The 17,269-nt window shown below is 50.7% G+C and overlaps 1 protein-coding gene across 6 annotated transcripts in view; it reads left to right on the plus strand.

The window, feature by feature from the left end:
• Window positions 1-17,269, plus strand: part of AGRN (agrin) — a 489,507-nt gene that overhangs the window by 222,697 nt on the left and 249,541 nt on the right. The window contains exon 1 of one of the 6 annotated variants that reach the window (XM_060259436.1): window positions 14,810-15,049. The exons of the other annotated variants lie outside the window; for them this stretch is intronic. Coding sequence (XP_060115419.1) covers window positions 14,881-15,049 — 169 coding nt within the window. The 5' untranslated portion in view covers window positions 14,810-14,880. Of the gene's footprint in view, window positions 1-14,809; window positions 15,050-17,269 lie in introns of those variants that run through there. 6 annotated transcript variants of the gene reach the window in all.

Below are 17,269 nucleotides of genomic sequence, written 5' to 3' on the forward strand. Positions count from 1 at the left end.
GGTCGGCATGCTGGGGGGAAAGTGTAGATGACTGGGGAAGGCAATGGCAAACCACCCCGTAAAAAAAGTCTGCTGTGAAAACATCACGATGCAACGCCACCCCAGAGACAGAAACGACCGGTGCTTGCGCAGGGGACTACGTTTTTAGCATCTCAAAGCCTAACAAAAATTATGGCAGGGTAGGAACATCTGTGAGTCTAACAGACTAACACGGCTGCCCACCTTTACAGATTTTGTGAGCTCTCTTGGTCAGGTATATGTCAGTCTGATCTGACGAAGCGAGCTTTGGCTGATGAAAGTGTATCCCCTGGGCAATATGACTGGTCTTTGAGGTGCTCCTGGGCTTGAATTTTATTCCACATTGACAGAGTAACTGGGCTATTCACCTGCACGATTGATGCAATCAAGCAAGATCAGAGAATCCCTTGTTGTTAGGGTTCCCCAACCTCCAAGTAAGGCCTGAGATTCCCGCTGATCTACAGAGTTGGGTTCCCCTGGAGAAGATGGCTGTTTTGGGGGGTGGGGGGGTGGGATCTAAGGTGGTATACTCAGCTGAGGTCCCTCCCCTCCCCAGACCCCACCCTCCATAGACTCCACTCCCAAATCTCTAGGAATTTCCAACCCCAGACCTGACAACTATACTCTTTGGATGCTAAACCTCATTTTCCAAAGGACTGGCTCTACGGACTATCCCTCTGAGTTGTGATGGGGGGGAGAGTCACAGCTCCTTTAAAGAACCAGGAAATTCACCCAGGAACCCTCAAACATCTGAAGTGAAAAGTGACTCACAAAAGCTCCTCCCCTGCCACAAATTTTGTTCGACTGACTCCCCACTAGCCTTACGTCGCTCTCCCGCTCCTCTTCTCTGAGGAGCTTCCTTCGGATTTCACGCCATCTGCCCGGGGGCTGCAACTTGCTCCGCCTTTTTCGTGCAGCAAACAAGAGCCTCTAAAAACCGGTTTCCGTTTGCCGCGTGAAAAAGGCAAAGCGAGTTGCAGCCCCGGGGCAGATGGTGTGAAATCCGACGGAAGCCCCGCGGAGAAGAGGAGCGTGAGAGCGGCGTAAAGCTAGTGGGAAGTCGGTCTTGGTCTTTAAAAGGTTACGGGACTCTTGCTCTTTTCCACTGCTGCAGACGGACTAAACGCAGCTACCGATCTGTCTACATAAAGCTTACACTGGATCAGATCATCGGCACATGAAAGTCGATATTTTCTACTCAGCTTGGCAGCCTCTCTCCAGGGTCTCGGGCAAAGGTCTTTCCTACCACCAACTGCTTGGTCCATTTCAAGTCGAGAAGCCGGGGATCGAACCTGGGACCTTCTGCGTGCCAAGCAGCCGTTCTGCCACCGAGCCACGGCCCCTCCAAAGACGTTGGGCAAAGACCGTCCCCTGTTCCTCCCCCTCGTCGGCCTTTGTCCCCCTCCTTTGGGCTGCTCTTGGCGAGGGCCTCAGCTGTCGGGCTCTTGCAGAGAGCTCTTTAGTAATAAACCCATTAGCAGTCTGGGGCTTTCAAGGAGTCGGCTGGGTCTTAATGCATTTTAACACCGGTTTTGAAAGCTGGAGAGGGGACGTCGTGGGGGCCGGGGGAGGCGGGGAACGGGCTCTTGTCACAAAACATTTTCCCTCTTCATAATGATGCAGGCAGCAACAGAGCCGGAGGGAGTTAAGAATCTGGACTGCCTCCTCTTGAGCTCTGGTGACCCCTCTTTCTTTGCCCCTCAAAGGTGGCCTAAATCCCCTTTCCAATGCCTCTCTCCGTGCATTCAAGCCTCTCCCCTCCCCCCTAGTCTTATTTTTACCCAAGGGTGGAATTGTAGCAGGAGCACCTTTGCATATTAGGCCACACACCCCTGATGGAGCCAATCCTCCAAGAGCTGACAAAAAAGAGCCTCGTAAGCTCCTGGAGGATTGGTTACATCAGGGGTGTGTGGCCTAATATGCAAAGGAGCTCCTGCTAGAATCCCGCCCCTGTTTCTACTTCAGTTTTTAAAATCCATCGCTTGGGAGGGGGCTCGATTTTGCAAGCAAGTCGCAACCCCCTTTCCTCAAAGCGGCTTCCCTAATTTGAGATGAGCGCGAACAGCGTACAGCTGGTTACGGTGAGGAATCAGTGGGATTTGGGCGGCTTCACAGGCAGCAAAAGGGTTTCCGGTTCCATCCCATCGGATCCCATAAACTGAAAGGTTCCAGAATTCCGCTTGTCGGTCATGCATCCCCAGGGGCGGGATTCGAGCAGGAGCTCCTTTGCATATTAGGCCACACCCCCTGATGTAGCCAACCCTCCTGGAGCTTACAAAAAAAGAGCCTCGTAAGCTCTTGGAGGATTGGCTACATCAGGGGTGTGTGGCCTCATATGCAAAGGAGCTCCTGCTAGAATCCCGCCCCTGTGCTTCCCTTGGGGGACCCAGCTGAGAGACCACTGCCCAGCCATACAAAAATATTTTTATTGTTGCTGCTGGAGACAACTGTAAGGCTTTGGGAAATGAAGCAACTCTTTGTGAGCGGAGCACGGGGACAGCTTATGTTGCGAGACAGAGAGGACCAGAGAATCCACGCACTTTTGCCTGTTTCTCTGTGGATTTCGGTTGCCCATGCTGGCAGGAATGATAGGGGTGCCCAGCCTCCAGGCAGGACCTAGGGGGTCTCCTGGAATTCAGTTCCCCTGGAGAAAATGGCTGCTTTGGAAGGGTGGGCTGTATGGCATCGTACCACACTGAGGTCCTTGTCCTTCCCAGACTCCACCCCCAAATCTCTAATTGTTTCCCAACCTGGAGCTGCCGACCCCCCCCCCCCCACAGAGTGACCTGGCAACCCTGCCCTTAAGCCAGGAGAGACCTGGAAACCCTAAGTGGCAAAGACGTTCAGAAGTCTTCCTCAGCAGTGCCCAGGCCGTGGAAGAAGAATGTCACTGCGCTTCTCTACCTAGAGCATGGGTGTCAAACATGCAGCCCAGGGGCTGAATCAGGCCCCCGGAGGGCTCCTATCAGGCCCCCGAGCAACTGGCTCTTGTCTGTGTCCTTCTCCCTCTCTCTTGTTTCCTTCTGCGTCTCAGCTCGCTTTGCAAGGCTTGCTGAATCGCACAGGAGCTACAGAGCAAAACCTCGATTTTCTCCATTGGTTGAGGCTCCTTGCCCAGTCCCCTGGATCCCATGGGAGAGATACAAAGAAAGTACCTTTAAGACCAACAAGTACTAATGTTTCAAGCATGTTGTTTAAAACACCCCCCCCCCCTTAAGTTTATATCTCTGCTACCTAAACCAGGGGTGGCCAAACTTGCTTAATGTAAGGGCCACATAGAATAACCACCAGATGTTTGAGAGGCACAAGACATGAATGTCAGATGTTGGAAGGAGGGAAGGATGGAAGGTAGATAGGGGAGGCAGAAAGAAAACAACTTTAACTTAAAATGCCTTCTCCAAGCCAGCCGATGGGGCGGCAGGGGTGTCGAGAGCCACACAATATATGTGAAAGAACCACAGGTGGCTCCTGAGCCGCAGTTTGGCCACCCTGACCTCATCTTAAGTAGGTAACCACATGGCCCGGCCTGGCACATGCCGGCCTGGCCTGACAAGGTCTCATTTATGTCACATCCAGCCCTCATAACAAATAAGTGTGACACCCCTGGCTTCGAGGGAGTATTGCTTGAGCGTAAAAGCAGGGACTACCTGAAAGAGAAATGGGGCAAGCCCCAGCTGGAGCTCTGATTTTCTCACCTAAACACAAGAACATAAGAGAAGCCATGTTGGATCAGGCCAGTGGTCCATCCAGTTCAACACTCTGCGTCACATAAGAACATAAGAGAAGCCATGTTGGATCAGGCCAGTGGCCCATCCAGTCCATCACTCTGTGTCACATAAGAACATAAGAGAAGCCATGTTGGATCAGGCCAGTGGCCCATCCAGTCCAACACTCTGTGTCACATAAGAACATAAGAGAAGCCATGTTGGATCAGGCCAGTGGCCTATCCAGTCCAACACTCTGTGTCACATAAGAACATCAGAGAAGTCATGTTGGATCAGGCCAATGGCCCATCCAGTCCAACACTCTGCATCACATAAGAACATAAGAGAAGCCATGTTGGATCAGGCCAGTGGCCCCTCCAGTCCAACACTCTGTGTCACATAAGAACATAAGAGAAGCCATGTTGGATCAGGCCAATGGCCCATCCAGTCCATCACTCTGTGTCACATAAGTGCATCAGAGAAGCCATGTTGGATCAGGCCAGTGGCCCATCCAGTCCATCACTCTGTGTCACACAGTGGCCAAAATATACACACATATACACACACTGCGGCTAATAACCACTGATGGACCTCTTTTTGAGGTGCGGTATTGTACACAGATTTCCTTTTTGAGGTGCGGTATTGTACACAGTATTCCAAATGAGACCGCACCATTGATTTATACAGGGGCATTATGATACTGGCTGATTTGTTTTCAATTCCCTTCCTAATAATTCCCAGCATGGTGTTGGCCTTTTTTATTGCAATCGCACACTGTCTTGACATTTTCAGTGAGTTATCTACCATGACCCCAAGATCTCTCTCTTGGTCAGTCTCTGTCAGTTCACACCCCATCAACTTGTATTTGTAGCTGGGATTCTTGGCCCCAATGTGCATTACTTTGCACTTGGCTACATTGAACCTCATCTGCCACGTTGACGCCCACTCACCCAGCCCCAACAGATCCTCTCCGGTTCTCACCACCCTGAACAATTTAGTGTCATCTGCAAACTTGGCCACTTCACTGCTTACTCCCAACTCCAAATCCTTTATGAACAAGTTCTAAATCATTTATGAACACCTGTTCAGCTACAGACCATGTTTTTCTGGCCACCTTTGGAGGCATCTCACTAGCACCAGAGAATACCAAGGCGTTTTGCCAGCACTTTCGTTCAACTGCAAAGTATCGAGGCACCGGTCTATTCTAGCTTTAATAAACTCGAAATGCAATCTGCAACACTGTCTCTACAAGGATAAATGTTGACATTTGGACTGGAGGATATTGAATCAGTTTGGTAATCTTTTATTTGGGGCTGGTACAAGTTTTAAAATTTAAATTCCTGGTTCCCAAGAGCGTTCCTTCCCCTCTTCTCTTCTTGTACTAGAGAAAACAAGATAGGCAATTAGATGAATATCTTATGTTTCGGAAAACGAGGCAAGAAGTCGTGGATCAATTTGCCGTGGGCATGAACAGGCAGTAGAGGGCGCTCAGAGATGCGAGCTTTGCATGGACAAATGGCTGTTCTGAGGAGCGGGTGCGAGAAGCCGCTTTCCTACTGCCCTGCACAATAGGGCTTTCCTGGAATGCACTCGCCTCTGGGGTGGGGTGGACTCCAAAGGGAGTAGGCTCTGCTGAGCGCAAGTGGCTCAGTAAGAGACGAACCCAAAGCATGCATATTGATAATCAAAGTTTTCCCCACCCTCTAAGTAAGCCTCCCAAAACCCTTAACCATTTAACCACTACACCAAAGCCAGTTTGGTGTAGTGGTTAAGTGCACGGACTCTTATCTGGTTTGATTCCCCACTCCTCCACTTGCACTTGCTGGAATGGTCTTGGGTCAGCCATAGCTCTGGCAGAGCTGTCTTTGAAAGGGCAGCTGCTGTAAGAGCTCTCTCAGCCCCACCCACCTCACAGGGTGTCTGTTGTGGGGGAGGAAGGTAAAGGAGATTGTAAGCAGCTCGGAGACTCTGAAATTCAGAGTGGAGGGCGGGATATAAATCCAGTATCTTCTTCTTTTCTTGGTTGACTCATCAGCTCCGGAGAACCTGCCTGTCAAGCCGAGGAATCCCTGCGCATTGCAGAATTTGCCACTACATCATTTTTGGGGCATGCTCGGTTCACATAAACACAGAACAGGGCTGTGGGGCTTTGCTGCTTGAGCAGAGCGTTTGTCCTGCAAGAGGGACAGCGTCTCCCCTGTCAGCAACATACTGAACGGACACAAAGCTGTTTTATGCTGAATCAGAACCTCGGTCCATCAAAGACTGGCAGCCGCTCTCTGGGGCCTCAGGCTGAGGTCTTTCACATCACCTCCAACCTGGTCCTTTTAACTGGGGATGCTGGGGATTGAACCGGGGACCTTCTGCGTGCGAAGCAGATGCTCTACCACTGAGCCACAGACACTCCCCGATAGGTCTGCTAACAAAGCATTTGAAGGCCTTCTGCTGAGTCTGAACTCGGAGTGACCTAGCTCAGTAGCGTTTGCTCTGAACGCCAGCGGCTCTCCAGGATCTTTCTCATCGCCTGCTGCCTGGCCCTTTTTAACTGGAGATGCCGGGGATTGAACCTGGGACCTTCTGCGCACCAAGCTAATGCTCTGCCACTGATCCAGGCCCCCTCCCTGAGGGCGAGGAGCAGGGGAAGCTGGGTAATAGGCGGGCAAGCGGTCCATTGTTCCTGACTTTCTCCATTGGCCAGCTTTTGAAGGCTCCCAGATTTCTGCAACCTCACTGGCCTAGAAGTACAGAAGAAAGACGGTTTGCCGGTGCTTGACTCCAGATGCTGGGACTCAAATGCAGGGATTCTTTTCCTGCCCTGAGAAAGCAGCGTCTCTGAGCCTGCACAGAGCTCTCTTCCTAGACTACTGGAGTTGGCGCTGGCAGAACCTGGGTGCCCCTGTAATTGACACGTGCCCAAGGGAGAAAAGACGGGAAGTCGGCCAGGGCTTATGCTTCCCTGTGTGGTTTAATTCTTATTTGTCACACCAGCTCAATCTTCGAAGGTAGGGACATATGAAGCTGCCTTCTACTGACTCAGACCCTCGGTCGATCAAAGCCAGTATTGTCTACTCAGACTGGCAGCGGCTCTCAAGCTGAGGGTTTTTCACGCCTATTTGCCTGGACCCTTTTTAGTTGGAGATGCCGGGGATTGAACCTGGGACCTTCTGCTTACCAAGCCGATGCTCTGCCACCGAGCCACCGTCCCTCCCCTGCTCTCCAGGGTCTCAAGCTGAGGTTTCTCACGCCTACTTGCCTGGACCCTTTTGAGTTGGAGATGCCAAGGATTGAACCTGGGACCTTCTGCTTCCCAAGCAGATGCTGTGCCACTGAGCCACCGTCCCTTTGCGCCCTTTGGTAGTTCAACCCACAAAGGCTCCGTTTCCTCTGAAGCAGTCCGTGTGCCGGCTGTGCCACTACTCCAGACTGCAGCCGGGAGCCCACGCGACTGAGGTTTCCGCCGTACAAACGTTCCGTTCCCTGCATGCAGAAAGCTGGTGCGTCAGGTAGATGGGAAGAGCAGACCCGTTTCCTCCATCGCACTTTTTTGAGTGCAGAGAATATTTTGAGGGTATCGAGGAACACGCAATCGATCCAGCAGTCTGGAGCGCTGCTGGTTGGCTTCTGCCCGTAAGAATTCGGCCTTGTTTGAAAGTACAGGGCTTGCTTTGACCCCTCTTGTTTTCCTTGGAGGGTTTTAGAGTCCACCGCTGGGGGGGCAGGCGGGCTGTGGGGGGGGGGATGGCTTCCCGCCCTCCTCAGGGGGCATTTTAAGGGCACATTCCTCCCATCCCTCTGGGATTTGGTAGGGGTTTTTTTTGTTTGTTTGTGTGCATATTGAAACATGCAAATGGAGACATGCTAATGAATTATTTGCAGTCGGTCTTTTCTTTTCCCTGCTGGGGTGTGGAGAGGGACGGGGAGATTTAAAGCTCTTGGATGAGGTCCAGGGTTTTCAAAAGAACATGGGTCTGAAATTCCCTGGCGTGTCTATAAAAACAGCAGTGTCACAGGCCTGGGGTGGGCTTGTGTATCTAGGCCTCGGGAAGGGGATAATAAAATGCTGCCCTTCTTTGGCACGTTACCCTGCACTCCGAACACTTTGGGAATGAATGAGCTCAGACTGCTTTTGCTGGGGCAGCCCGGCTCCCATTTTCCTCTGGGGGAGGGGCTTGTGGGCCTGGCCAAAGGGAGCGGGGTTTAGAAGGAAGAAAATTGGGCTTCCTGAGACCCGTGGCCTTTTGAGAGGCATCAAGAGTCTAGTCCTTATGTTTGCAGGTGTGTTGGGAAGTGCTTGATATCATCTCAGAGACGTTGCTAAATAAGGTGGAAATAGAAACCACGTGCTTTCTTTCCCCAAACTCAGAATAAATTATGCAAAATAATACAGATCTTTTTGTTGTTGTCATTCAATAAATGTTTTTTTTAAAGAAAAAATAATGCAAACTGCAAATAGCTGCAGTTAAATTATTTAGGTTATTCATAGAGAAAGGCAGTGTCTGCCCCTCTCCAAAACAGGAGGAAATCTTAATTTAACCACCTCCTTTTGGCTTCTCAGGTTTCAAGAAGCCTTTCCCATAGCTTTTCAAGCCTTCCTCTGCCCTCATGAGGCCTAGAAACTTGACTTTTAAAAGAAGTTGAGCTGTCAAGAAGCTGAATTTTGCACTCAGTGCCTCATTTTTTGCTGAGGTGTTGGGCTCCAAGATTTCTAGTTCTTCATCACCCATCCTGGCAATGGCCTCTGACTTTGATGGTTTTAAAAACAGGGTCTGCCAATGCATAGAAGAGAAAGGTCTGTTTGCTACGGGCGGCTGGGTGCAAACTTCATGTCCAGAGGCAATGTATCGCTGCAGCACTGTTGCAGACAGCAGTGGAGGGCAGAGGCAGGGTGAGGTGAAGGCCTTTGGCTTTTCACTGTGAGCCAGTGTGGTATAGCGGACTAGTATTTGGCTAGAATCTCGGAGATTCAAGTTCGAATCCCCACTTCAACCATGGGAGCTTGCTGGGTGACCTTGGGGCAGTCACCTACTCTCTGCCTAGGATTGTTGTGAGGACAAAATGGAGGAAAAAAGATTAGCGTAAGCCGCTTTTGGTCCCCGCTGGGGGAAAAGGCATGAGAGAAATGAAACAAGTAAATATAGAATTTCAAGGACATCTAGCTGACTGCCATGTGAAACAGCAAGTCGGACCCAGTGGACTTTTGGTTTCTTCCGGCAGGGCCGCTGATACGTTTTTAACCATTTTGACTGTTGGGTACAAACGGCGCGGAACTCGAGATGGTGTTCTTCCCTGCCGTGATTTTGCTAGGGCATCCGGGCAAGCCCTGTTGGGAGAGCGGAACGGCCTGGACCGATCTTCTCCTGACCCAGTGCGGGCCAACATCAGCAGCAAACCCACTTGGCTGAATGAAACCCGTCAGCCGAAATCAGGAGAACCATCCAGCACCCAGCAGGCCCAGGGAATGGATCGCAGATTGCGTAGGCCTTTCGGAAGTCTGTCCCCAAGCTGTCTAGTAAAATCTTCCTCTGCTGTTATTATTATTACTTTAAATTTCTATCCCGCCCTCTCCGCAAGCGGGCTCAGGGCGGCTAACAATCAATTCCATAAAACAATTTTAAAAAACCAATAAAATACAATTTAAAACATTATATGGTGCTGTATAATACTTCAGTGTGGCGGGATCTTCTTTTCTGTTTCTGTTTGCGATCCTATGCTGTTTATAGCTCCTCAGCGGTGTGAGGTGGCAGGTGTTGACGCTCTCCCCCTCCACTGATTTTTGTAGGCCTCCCCTGAAGGAAGAGTGACGCACGTCGCCGCCTCCCCCCTCTTTCCCATTCCCCCTCCGTCTCCTGCATGTGGGTGGTGGAAAGTTCCGGTGACTCACCGGTGGGTTACCTCTCCAGCTACCTGAGGGGGAGCGTTGCCCTCATTTTTCAGCATGTAGAGCTGCCTGGGGTGTTGTGAGGAAACTGCTGGGTCGTGGAAGGGAAGGAGAGGACTAGGCAGGGCTTGTGGGCTATCCAGCCCCGGAAAGGGGTTGCTGGATCTGTTGACAGACATCTTGATTCACTTTGGTATCTGGGGCTGTCACCAGTGTTCCCTCTAAGCTGAGTTAGCGTGAGCTAGCTCACAGATTTGGTAGCCTCCAGCTCACACGTTTTTGTCTTAGCTCAGGAAGGATGGCCCCAGAGCACGCTCATTGAGGCAGCAGCTCACAAATTTAATGCCAGTAGCTCACAAAGCAGAATTTTTGCTCACAAGACTCTGCAGCTTAGAGGGAACATTGGTTGTCACCTTCCAAGTGCAGCCTGAATTCTCCTGGAATGACAACTGATCTCCAGACTGCAGAAATCGGTACCTTTGGAGAAGATGGCTGCTCGGAAGGACTGTGTGGCCTTGAGGGTAGGCTGTGGCTCAGCAGAAGAGACTCTGCTTGGCATGCAGAAGGTCCCAGGTTCAATCCCCGGCATCTCCAGTTAAAAGGACCAGGCAGGAGATGATGTGAAAGACATCTGCCCGAGACCTTGGAGAGCCACTACTGGCGTGAGTAGACAATAGTGACTTTGATGGGCCAATGGTCAGGTTCATAAGAACATAAGAGAAGCCATGTTGGATCAGGCCAATGGCCCATTCAGTCCAACACTCTGAGTCACATAAGAACATAAGAGAAGCCATGTTGGATCAGGCCAATGGTCCATCCAGTCCAACACTCTGTGTCACAGAAGAACATAAGAGAAGCCATGTTGGATCAGGCCAATGGCCCATCCAGTCCAACACTCTGAGTCACATGAGAACATAAGAGAAGCCATGTTGGATCAGGCCAATGGCCCATTCAGTCCAACACTCTGTGTCACGGAAGAACATAAGAGAAGCCATGTTGGATCAGGCCAATGGCCCATCCAGTCCAACACTGTCTGTCACATAAGAACATAAGAGAAGCCATGTTGGATCAGGCCAATGGCCCATACAGTCCAACACTCTGTGTCACAAAGCAGCAAAAAACCCAAGTGCCCTCAGGAGGTCCACCAGTGGTGCTAGCAGTGGGTTCACCGTTCTGTATAAGGCAGCTTCCTTTCTTCAGTGAGGTCCCTCCCTTTGCCTGGCTCCACCTCCAAATCTCCCAAGAATTTCCCAACCCAGACTTTGCAACCATAGCTCTGTCTGAAGGGGGTACCCAAGCACACCCTATCTCTGTGTTTTCTTTCTCTGCTCAGACCCGGTTTCCCGCTAGGAAGTTCTGGGTTCAAGTACTGGTGTGACTGAGAAGCACCTCATGGCGTGAGGCCCCCCGACAGAGCTCATGGTGGCTCATCGGTAGAGATTAGAAAGACATCACAGTCGGGAATCCGCCCTTTCTTGTTTTCAGATGTGGTCATCAGGAGACCATTTTGTTTTGTTGACGGTCTTCCCAAGCCAGACGTTTGATGCTGTCGTTTCTAGATTGATAAGCTGTTTATATGTGAAATGAGCGTCAAGAAGGGCATGCATTTAGTGTGGAATTTTGGAATGAGGAAACTGGACATGCTGTGAGCTTGAAGGCTTGATGGGCACAAAGGAAAGGTGGAAACGAGATGGGGCTTTTGGAACTGGGTTGTGAAATAATAAATGGCAGTATTTCCCAGCATATGGATGAGCTTCCTTTTGCGTGGGTCTTGTCCCCCCCCCCCCCGTAAAGGGTGGTCAAATCTTGGGTTTGACCCAGAGGTTATAGCTGCCTCCTCAGCATCTCCAAGTTACGGGGCTGGATCATAGCATGTGCTCAAAAGCAGGAGCTCTGCCCTATAGAATTAGGGCCTCTCAGGAGGGAGAAAAGAGGGCTTGTATTTATACAGGGCCAGGGGGAGGTGAAATCCATAGACTAGATGTCTAGAAACACGAAGGAAAGACCTCCCAGATTGGTCCATCTAGTCCAGGGGTGTCAAACTCATTTGTTATGAGGGCCGGATCTGACATAAATGAGACCTTGAAGGGCCGAACCATGTGTGTAATAAAATGTAAGGCCAGGTAGTAGAGAGATAAACTTTATAAAAGCACACAGACAAACACAGTTAATTATTTTTTTTAAAAACTTACAACATTAGCACTCAGTCTTAAAGGTGCTTCTTTGTATTTCTCCCATGGGATCCAGGGAACCGGGCAAAGGAAGCTCTGGCTATTACCTTCCTTCCCCAAGGACCAGGAGTGGGAGGAGCCTCAGCCAATAGAAGGAAGAGTGGCTTGGGTCAGTAGCTCTGCTGTGCGATTGACAGAAAAATAAGCTCTGCCTTCCCCCCCTCCCTAAGAGAGGAGCTTCAGCCAATGGTGAAAATAGAGGCTTTGCTCTGTAGCTCCTGTGCGATTGAGCAAGCCTGGCAAAGCAAGCTAAGATGCAGAAGGGAGCAAGAGAGAGGGAGAAGGAAGCCAGTTGCTCGAGAGGGGGCCTGATAGGAGCCCTCTAGGGGCCTGATTCAGCCCCTGGGCTGCATTTTTGACACCCCTGATCTAGTCCAACATCCAGTTTCCAACAGTTGCTAAGCAGAGTTTTCTAGGAAACCCTTGAGCAGGCTGTGGAAATAACAGGCCTCCCCTATTATCTCCCCCTAGTTATACGGCCTCTGTCTCATCATCCTGTTTCCAGCAGTGGCCATCCCAGTACTTCTGAGAAACCTGTTCTGCTGTTTGTCCTGCAGTGTCGGGCATTCAGAGGTATACTGCCCTAGCACATGGAAGTTCCATTTAGCCATCATGACCAATAGGTGAGCGGCACAAAGCGTCGTTGTAGCCCCCAGCCTCCTGAATTTGCTTTTTTGCGCCAAATAAGTTGTTGCCAACTGGCTTGCCTCCTACCTGTTATGAGGAACAAAGCAGGGTACAAAAAAATACAAGTTCTGTCCTCTTTTATTTTTGGATACAGCTGTTTAAATTTCACTCCAATGAGTCCAGCCCTTGACTTTCGATCTCATCTCTTTGGAGGCGCCTCTGAACATTCCTTTTAAAAGAGACTTCCCCCCCTGTATTCAAAGGGGTCTTGTGTTGAGCCTTCTCTTCTAGCCGGGCGTGCAGTCGGATCCGTGTCCCCGAGGGCTGTCCGGACGCCCCCTCCTCGCCTTTCCCAAGCAGGCATTGAAAGGGGACCGAGGCTGTGTGTCTGGTTGCACCACGAGGGTGTGTCATGCTCCACGAGGGGGGGAAGCGCGGAGTGGCAGAGAGAGAGAGAGACACGCACATAATGAGTTTTGACATTATCTTCTCCGCCCCTTTCAACATCTTGAGTTCACAAATGAGAAGCAGGGCGGGGGGGTCGGCTGGTGGGAGAGGCAAGGGAAGAGGTAATTTTCCTTTCACTCTCTTCCGAGGCAGGCGATGAGATGTGAACAGCACGGCCAGCCGGTCCTTCGCTCCTGCCCCCATCTCCGTGAAGATGCTCACAGGTGTCTGTAGCTCTGGAGGTATCTTTGAAGGCAACGGATGACCACAGGTGGCTGCGTCCTATTTGCATGAGAACAGCTCCCTAGAGAAACCCCGGGGAGGAGATACCTCCCCTTTCCACAGTCTTTCTTGCCTTTGTTTTTTTACTGCCTTTCCGTCTCAGGCTCTCACTTGGAGTGGCTCCGTGCGAAGGAGGAGACCCCGGCTGTCCTCGTAACCCTCTTGTTCTAATCTTTTCACGCTGTCTTTATTCTTCCTCTGAGAGCGATCGGCAGCTGAGCAGTTTCTCTTTCAGGGGAGGGAGGAGACCGGTGTCTGGGAGAGCGAGCGAGAAAGGATGAAGCTACCTGCGGATGAGAGAGGGACAGCTCGCACTGGTGATGAGCTGGGAGCGAGCCCACGGCAATGGCTCAGGGACGACAGAGGACAATAACCTTTCTTTCCTTCCTTTGCCGCCACCTCGGACTGCTGGGGGCGCAGGAAACTTGGGTGTGGGTGGCGATGCTCCGGCGCTTTTGATTTTGATTTTGATTCTTGTTTTGTGCGGCGCATAGACCCTGTTCTATTGTCAGGACTCCGGGATCCCTTGATCTTCACCTTTTGTCGCCGGTGCACTTGTGGGGGGCAGGGAAACATATATTTTCTCCACTGGTTTCTGAGCGTGTGCCTTTGGCTCTCCAGGAAGGGGTTGTGTGGCACGAGGAGGGGGCAGTGAATTCAGCCGATTCCAGCCGATGCCAAGGCAGGGAATGGAGTCAGCGCAGCTCCCTCGTAGCCCCTCGTTGAAGGAAGGAGCCGAGAGGGGACGCGGAGAAGAACAGGAGGCTGGCGGCAGCTGCTATCGAAGAAACTGCAGCTGAGCCCCCCATGGACTTCAGCATTCTTTGGGAAGGGAAAGCAGAGCTTGGCCTTGCTGAGCGGAGAGGTGACCAGAGAGTGCCTTTGCCAGCTCTTGGGATTAAGTTTGAGGGTTATCTACGGGGGTCTGCTTCTTTTCTGCCTCTCTCTTGCATAGATGCACTCGTAGTCTGAGAAATGCATGAGCTGAAGCGAGACTCGTTCCACGACCAGAGACCACCCGGCAACCGAGTTGATGGTTTAATAAAGAGAGCCACGCCTTTTGAGAGCAACCGAAGAGTCTATTAGCACTTGCCGTTCTTGGAGGAGTCTGCCTCCCCCCCCCACCCCCGCTGCTCTGATTCTTTCTACGACTCCACACGAGGAAAACCAGTCCGGATTATAGTTCCTTTCTCCAGGAAAGCCGTGGAGTCATCCCACAGTCGTTCTTTCTGAGGCCTGCCCACCAGCCTGCCTCCCTCCGGATCTTTTGGTGGGAGTGGGCAGCATCTTGGAGTCAGTGGGATTTGGGGGCTTCCTTTCATTCCGTGGCAGAAGCGGACGGATTGGCTTGTCGAGATGGAACCCTGGTATCAGTGACTTGCTTTGGAAGGAGCGCGGAGTCCCACGCGGAACGGGCCGTTGGTAGAATACTGACACACTGACACACCCCTGCACACCTGGAGTTCCTTTTCTTGGTTTTCGATGACAGCCTCAAGATGGGCTTTGCATCGCCGGAGCCTTCCTCCTGAAAACTGAGCCCCTCGTGCGCACCGACTGGAGGATGGCCATGCCGGAAAACACTTAGCCAGTTGCCCCTTTGGAAGCGGGCGGGTGTGGGGGGCGGGGCTTCTGCGTGCCCGGAGGAACCGCTGCCCTGGATCTGCCTGTGGGGGCTTGGGCCCCGGTCAGCGGCATGACTGCTTGCCAGTATCCTATGGGGCCAGGCTCCTTGGAGCGGGACCGGATGTACCAACACAAAGTCTCCTTGGTGGTCCGCTACTTCATGATCCCTTGCAACATATGCCTGATCCTCTTGGCCACCTCCACGCTGGGTTTTGCCGTCTTGCTTTTTCTCAACAACTGTAGGTGTCTCCCTCCCTCGGCACGTGGTGGGGAAAACGGGGCTGGAAGGTGTGGCAGAGGGGAGGGGCTTAGGCAAAGTGGGTGTGGCTCGAAGCCGGGGGGGGGTTTGTTAACCCTTTCTCTCACTTGCAGTCTTATCGGGCAGCTGCTATTCCACAGGGGTCTCGTATACTCTGTGCTTGCTTCTTCTCTTTTTAACAACAAAAACCAGCATTTGATGTACTTGCACACACGACTGAGTTCTTCCGTCTGGGTACATTACGCAAATCATTTTCTCTGTTTTGCAAATCCATAGAAGCAAGGAAATGTGCAGAGAACTCAAGTCTTACCCAGTACTCACAGCATTTAGGAGTACTGGTGGTTATGAGCTGTGATAGCAACTAGAACTTCCTTGTGCAGAGGCAATATATCTCTGTATATACTGGAAACTGGGGGGGAATGGGGAAATCCTGGTGTTATCCTACCCCGCTCATGAGCTTCCTTGGGGCATCTAGCTGGACATTGTTAGAAAAGTGGCTGGATTAGATGGACCTTTGCTGTGATCCCGCAAAGTTGTGTAGAAAGGGTGACATGAATGTAGAATATGGCTTTGTATACGAATTAGCTAACTAGAACCTCCATGTTCAAATGCAGGCTGTCTTTGAATCTCATATACTAGGGACAAACGATTGGGCTGGTGCCTTCAGTGATCCTAAATTTCGTTCTTAAGACGAATAATCAAATGCCCACAACCTAAGGGTCGGAGGTACAAAGCAGATGCAAAGAGATCCAGGAAATAATAAAAGCTGGTACCCCTGAGTGTGGAAGCTGCCTGAGTTTCACACAACAACCCTTTGTCACCCAATGATGGGCAATGCCATGTAACTCCAGCAATTGCCTTGTGTTATTCTTCCGAATGTCATTTGAACCGCTTTGCTTGTCTCGTACAAATCCAGCGACCTCAAACCTCAAAAGGCGAGTCCTTTGTGACACAGGGAAGGCATTTCAGAACTGAACAGACCTCATTCAATGATCGTTAAATCCCAGTTTAGAAGCCCGGCAAGAAACAAACCCCAGTTCATTTCTAAAAGGCCTGGTTCTAAACCAGGAAGTCTTCAGGCTCACTGCAGGAGGGTGGACAAAATTGTGCATAGGGTTGCCAGGTCCAATTCAAGAAATATCTGGGGACTTTGGGGGTTGGCATCAGGAGCAAGAGTGTGACAAGCACGATTGATCTCCAAAGGGAGTGCTGGCCATCACATTTAAAGGGACCACACACTTTTTCAATGCCTTCCCTCCATTTGGAAACAATGAAAGATAGGGGTATCGTTTTTTTTTGGGGGGGGGTCTCTCAGAATTAGACCCTCTGGCCCCATCTTTTTTGAAACTTGGGGGGTGTTTTCAGGAGAGCCACTGGATGCTATACTGAAAATCTGGTGCCTTTACCTAAAAAAGCAGCCACCCCAGAGCCCCAGATACCCACAGATCAATTCTCCATTATACCCTATCGGAATTGGTTTCCATAGGAAATGATGGAGTGCCCAATAGACATTTCCCGCCACCCCCCCACACACACACACACTTTCTGATGACCTTGAAGCAGAGGGAGGGGCTTCAAACCAGGGAATCCACTGCCCCCACCTGGGGATTGGCAACCCTAATTGTGCAAGAGGACTTCCTGACTCATGGAGAAAGTAGAGAAAAGTACTTTTCTCCCTTCCTCACAATACAAGAACTCGTGGGCATTCGATGAAATTGCTGAGCAGTCAGGTTAAAATGCATAAAAGGAAGTACTTCTTCACCCAAAGGGTGATTAACATGTGGAATTCACTGCCACAGGAGGTGGTGGCGGCTACAAGCATAGACAGCTTCAAGAGGGGGTTAGATAAAAATATGGAGCAGAGGTCCATCAGTGGTTATTAGCCACAGTGTGTATATATATATGTGTGTAAATATAATATAATATAATATAATATAATATAATATAATATAATATAATATAATATAATATAATATAATATAGATATAGATAATTTTTTTTGGCTACTGTGTGACACAGAGTGTTGGACTGGATGAGCCACTGGCCTGATCCAACATGGCTTCTCTTATGTTCTTTTGTGACACACAGTGTTGGACTGGAGGGGCCATTGGCCTGATCCAACATGGCTTCTCTTATGTTCTTTTGTCACACACAGTGTTGGACTGGAGGGGCCATTGGCCTGATCCAACATGGCTTCTCT

This window comes from Heteronotia binoei, chromosome 18, assembly GCF_032191835.1.
Source record: "Heteronotia binoei isolate CCM8104 ecotype False Entrance Well chromosome 18, APGP_CSIRO_Hbin_v1, whole genome shotgun sequence".
NCBI lineage: Eukaryota > Metazoa > Chordata > Lepidosauria > Squamata > Gekkonidae > Heteronotia > Heteronotia binoei.